At 42.6% G+C, this 5,453-nt stretch overlaps 1 protein-coding gene across 1 annotated transcript; it reads right to left on the bottom strand.

Moving 5' to 3' along the window:
* Positions 1–1,862: 1,862 nt before the first annotated feature.
* SPINK7 (serine peptidase inhibitor Kazal type 7) lies at positions 1,863–5,253 on the bottom strand. Its single transcript, XM_077138068.1, has 4 exons — positions 5,102–5,253; positions 4,198–4,223; positions 3,408–3,532; positions 1,863–2,151 (listed from the first exon to the last, which is right to left on the bottom strand). The coding sequence occupies exons 1-4, from the start codon at positions 5,223–5,225 to the stop codon at positions 2,106–2,108; spliced, it is 321 nt and encodes a 106-aa protein (XP_076994183.1). The 5' UTR covers positions 5,226–5,253; the 3' UTR covers positions 1,863–2,105.
* Between the last annotated feature and the right edge of the window lie 200 nt (positions 5,254–5,453).

The following is a 5,453-nucleotide window of genomic DNA, read 5'->3' as shown; positions in this document are numbered from 1 at the left end:
TCAGGCAAAGGCTTTATTTCAGGAAGAAACAGAGCTGCCCCTGGTGGCAGGGGATAGGGTTTTTAAGGCTTGAGAATAGGGAGTTGGGGGCAAAGGTTAGGCAGGTTCTTATTGGTTAGCTTTCAGAAACCGGGGGCAAAGTTAGGAGTTGGCAGATTTCCACTGGTCAAGTTTTAAATTTAAACACCTTAGTAATGCAGGCTATAACTGACAGGGGTGAGGTAGGATATTGAGTAAGGGGAGTGTACTGCAAGAATGCACCTGTTGTTGGGGGGGGCAGGTGGAGGGTTGAGTAAAGGGGAGTTATTGCAAGAGGGCAACTGCTGGAGGGTGAAGGAGATGCGGGCTGGTTTGGATTGGGGTGGGAGAGGTTTTCTGAAATATTTGCCCTGGGTAGACCACATCATGGGGGAAGGGGTCCTGTCCTCCAGGCCTAACACATAGTTTCAAACGACCACACCTGGGAATAGAAATATACTTAAGAAGGTCTCAGCCTTCACAGTGAGGCAGAGGGTACAGATGAGTTAACAAAAGCAGCTAATAAGAGGGAGCTGTTCAATTAGAATGAGACACACAGAAGACACTGAGGAAGTAATTGATGGATCAGGAAAGAGGAGAAAATGTTTAAGACATAGAGGACAGAAAGAAAATGAAGGTGAAAAAAAGAGCTGAGGCGTTGTGAGTTTGAGAACATGGGAGCAGAAAACGATGTGGCAGCCCAGGTGATGAGAGACACCTGTGAAATCAGTTGGCCCAATGGACCCGAAGAGGAAGCAGACATACCTGAGAAGGCAGAAGTAGGTAAAAAACAGAGACCATCGGGGGAATAAAGGAGTCACTGACGAAGATGTTGAAGGCCATGAAGCTGGGGATGGGTGTGTGCCTCTCAGGGGAATAAATCAGAAGAAGAAACATCTAGGGGGAGCGGAACATGGGGGAGTCAAGAGCCCTGCTCAAGTTTCTCCTCTTGTAGAGCCCATTCCTGCCTGGTTGCTCCTGTTTATCCCTTAATTGTTCATTTCTAGGGGAGTTATGACTCTCCTGTCCCATCTCTTTGGCTTGCCTCTTCTTAACTACTCATTTTCAATGCTTTTCTCACTCCTCTTCTTTACTCCTCTTGCTATTCCCATTTGCTATTACATTTGATCACCTGATCACTATTACATTTGATCACAATTTCTCCTTTTCTGCTACCTCTGCTTTAACTGCTCCCTTTGACTCAGATCTTCTTCTCTACAGTTTCCCAGAGTGGCCTTGGCAATGACCTGGCTTGACTATGTCTTTGAATTTGACTCTGATTCTGACTCACATTTTGTCTCAATTTTCCTGACCATTTTAGGTGTGTCATGATCTTTGGGAAAGTCTGTGACTATGTGATATATATAGAACTCCAGCTATAGAAAATATATTAAAGGTATGAGCCAATGGTGTACAAGTCTCTCTCTCCTTGAAGAATCTGTGTGGAGGTAAGATTTCTACAGGCCTCCTTACATTTTTGCAGCAGTTGTGTAGGTGGGCTAGACCATCTTTTGCTAATCTCTGGGCCAAGACTAGTTCTGAGCAAGTAAGGGGAGGGGTAAATATGGGGAGGAGAAAATGTGGGCCATGAACCACAAACCAAGAACAAATATGGGATACTAATTTCTTGTGAGCTGTGTGCTTTAATAGAAAGTACTCCAAGGTGTTGTCGTCACATGTGCATCCTCCATAGATGTCTAGAACTCTAACTCCATCACTAATTATGAATTCTCCATCTCTGCCATTCATCAATATTGGTCAATGTTACCTCGATCCCTAAGCAGTAAACAGTGGTATCTACATTTTACAGGATGGAAGGATAATAAGGATAAGACAAGTAGAAATAAAGATAAATTCTCTGAGGAGATTCCTTTATTGAGTTGCAAAAAAGAAGCTAGTCAGTCAGTGAAGCAGAAGTTTGAAGAGGGAGCACAACAATTTTCTCCACCCAAGAAAAGATGACTCCAAATCTGGCTCTGCCTCTTACTCAGCACATCAGTTAGGATGAGGAAAAGAGTGTCAGAGCCTGAGGATTATGTAGATGGCAATGAGGATTTCTCTGCTCTGTTCCCCTTTCCGTGAAGAAGTTAGCATGCCCCTTCATGAAGAAATTGAATTTTCCCATTATTTTTCCTAAGAGACAGATAATAAAATTCATTAATACAAGAGAAATTTTATATAATTTTAGGTAGAAACTCATTTTTCAAATGAGGAAACGGAGTCCCTGTGAAAGGAGGACCTTGCTACATGGTGATTCTGACAGAGGCAGGGACAGAATTTGCCTAGGACAATGATGACCCTGCCCCATCCTGCTGCCTCCACTAAACCCGGAGCCGAGGCTCTTAAAAGAACAAAGCAATGGGCCTCTGGCAGTGAAAGGTGAGGTGGCTCACTGCTCGGCCTCTCCTGGTCAGCAGGGCCTGTGATGAGGCTGGATCTGGCATTACTGAGGAATTCCACCACATTCCCCTTTTAGTGACCCTTGAATACATGTAACTTTCTAGCTCATGGGTCTAGTTTGTAGGCATGTTCAAGAATCTTTCATTTTTAAAAATAAAACTTCCTAAATGTGGAGCAAATGTGTAGGCCTGTCCTTTTGGACTGAAGGCCTAATTTGATATTTGAACTTAAGATAATCACAAAGATGAAAAAACAAAAACCACCTCATGCAATCTAAGATAAGTGGCCAAAATATAGTGGCTTATATAAAAAAAAAAAAAGCCTAAGCAGAACAGTCTGTGGAATTCTGGACCAAGTTCTGACAGTTTGCATGCCCTATTTAGATGAAAAGAAAAATATTCTTTGTGGTAGTCTCACCTCTCTGAGAGCTACAGATGTTTAGAATCTCTAGGAAATGGGAAAGAAAGGACCATTAGCCACAGTTTGTCTAAGAATCAAACTATATTAAGGCTGTTAAGTATAGTATAAAGTCATATGTGATAATTTAAATTTTTTTTTGATGCAAAGTTAGGGGAATTCCGCCCCTGCCCCTTTTTTCTTCAAACCAGATATTGTGGGGGGCTCCACTACTTAAAGCAGTCGAAAGATGAAGTAGGGCCCCCTCCCCACAGGTTCCCCCTTAGCTTCTTTAACTCCATCTCTTGAACATGCCTCTACAAAACCTCTGAATTATAGTGATATCAGTTTGAAAACTCATGGTCTTGTTAGATTCCCTCAATTGACAGACAGGATGGGACCCACCCAAGCAGAGGAGATAGATGACTCCACCCTGACCTGACTATGAAGCAATCAATTTTTAATCCCCACCAGCTGTTTCTGGATGGGACTTAGTACAGCTTATATAGAGTTAAGTAGGCTCCTGGGACGAGGTGGGGTTTTAAATGGAGGGCACTGGACCCAACGTCCTTTGCTTCCTCTGAGGTACTCACAAGCTCGCAGCACACAGGAGACATTCATTCCCATAGGTGATGTAGTTAGAGCCACAAACAGGCAGGTATGTGATGGGGCAGGGGATGGCCACCACTGGGTACTTCTCATAAATGCTGCAGTTCACCTGTGACAGACATATAAGAAGGACCTGTTTTTCTCCCAGCCCCAAGCTAGGATACACTCTATTGGACAGGCAGCAAGAATACCATCCTGGAAGTCCCAGCTCAAATATTCTGATGCTATTGCTTGTCTCTGCACCACGATGACAAATGATAGCATTACTACCATCACTTTGTTTATTATTACTACATTCAGTTAGCAGTTGCTGAGCATTTCTGTGCCAGGCAGTAAATCTGTATCTGATCTGACATTTCTTTTTTAAGTTTCCACAACTGTATAGGGTAGACTCTAGTAGTATACTTATTTAGAGAGAGGGGAATTAAAGCTTTGAAATAGAAAACTTGAGTAAGATAAGTGCAAGTAAATAGTAGAGTTGGGAATTGAATACAGAGCTTGTTCAATTAACCAAGGCAACGCTGACCAGCCTCTCGCATGTTGTACCTTCCATGAAGACTTCACCAGCCTCTCAGCTGGCAGTCATCTCTCTCTCCTTTAACACCAGAATAGGTTAACCATGAGTATATTATTACTTATATGTAAGTCATGTTTTTGCAATTACTATTTAGAGAGCAGAGCACGTTTTTCATCTGTGTCTGTCTTTTGCTAATGTCTCCCTAAACACATTGCGATTGAAATTAAAATGTTACTCAATGTATGTACTGTACTCACCCTTGTTAAAGACAGACTGGCAGCTTCTGAAAGACAAATGCATATAGAAATGTTAAAAAGAAAGTAAAGCCTTGAAATCTAATTAGTTAATATAATTTTGTCCTATAAGTGTGATAGGTCCTATAGGTTAACTATTTTGCATTTCCTCTGGCAATGAGTCTTGGCTTATACCCCCTTCTTATACAAAGTTCCAGCTATTCAGCTATTTGCTGAGGAGTTGAATGGCCAGTGGGCCAAGTGACAGGTAAATCCTTGGTTCAGGCAAAGGAGTTATCCATATTTCCTCCTTTGATTGGCCACCGGAGGTCTTCAGTAACTCATAGTATTTTGGATAATGGCCCAAACTCAAGTAACAATAGTATAAGTAGCACTGATTGCAGTCATCACTTCTTAGAGCCTGAGAAACACCATCTTTAATATGCACTCCCTCCTAATTGAGATTAAAGAAGGTAATTAAATGCCTTTAAGGTGCTAGATTTTTATTTTAATTAATTTTGTACCATATAAAAGTTTAATGGTGGATCCCTAGCTTATGGAGAATTTTGTTTTATTTTGAGCCTCCTAGATTGATCTAGGAAATCATCCAAGTTCTGCATCATTTCCCTGAAGAATAGTATTAATAACACTTTTCATTTCCAGTGTCATCATGGCTGATAGAATTATGGAGAAAGGAGTTCAACTTTTTGCTCCATGGATGGAGATCAGAATCCTCGAAAGGGAAAGACGTTAGCCCCAATTCCTCCAATCTCCAGCTGGGGCCTAAGCTTCTCCCTTTCCATACATATGCCTTTCTAGTACAAAGCGGTACACTTTAAATCCGTACAACCACACATTTCTCTCAGATGCTCCTATCCAGGAAAACAAGCTGAGTGGCTGTGTGGAGCACTGTCCACCCCTCACTCACCCGTCCTGCTGCAGAAATGGGCCACTGTACAGAGCAGAAGGAGACCTCGGACGATCTTCATTGTGGAGGCCCTGTGATGTAGAGACTGCTCGGGGGCTGTCACCACCAGCACGGTATCAGCCATGCCCAGGAGAGGCGTCACGTATATAAGCCGACATAGCTTCTCCGCCTTTCCTGTGAGATCATCCAAAGTCACGATTGTCCCTAAGAGGCTTTCTAAGCAGACGTCGCACCCTGGGTGGCATTAGAGTCCTCGTTACTTAAGTGCTACTTCCTATCTGACTAAATTGATTTGAGGTGAGAAGCATTTTTCTGCCTGCCACATAGTGCCTGGCAACTGTTACTTAGAATT

This window comes from Tamandua tetradactyla, chromosome 20 (genome assembly GCF_023851605.1).
Source record: "Tamandua tetradactyla isolate mTamTet1 chromosome 20, mTamTet1.pri, whole genome shotgun sequence".
NCBI lineage: Eukaryota > Metazoa > Chordata > Mammalia > Pilosa > Myrmecophagidae > Tamandua > Tamandua tetradactyla.
This window is presented reverse-complemented; position numbering and strand designations above follow the sequence as displayed.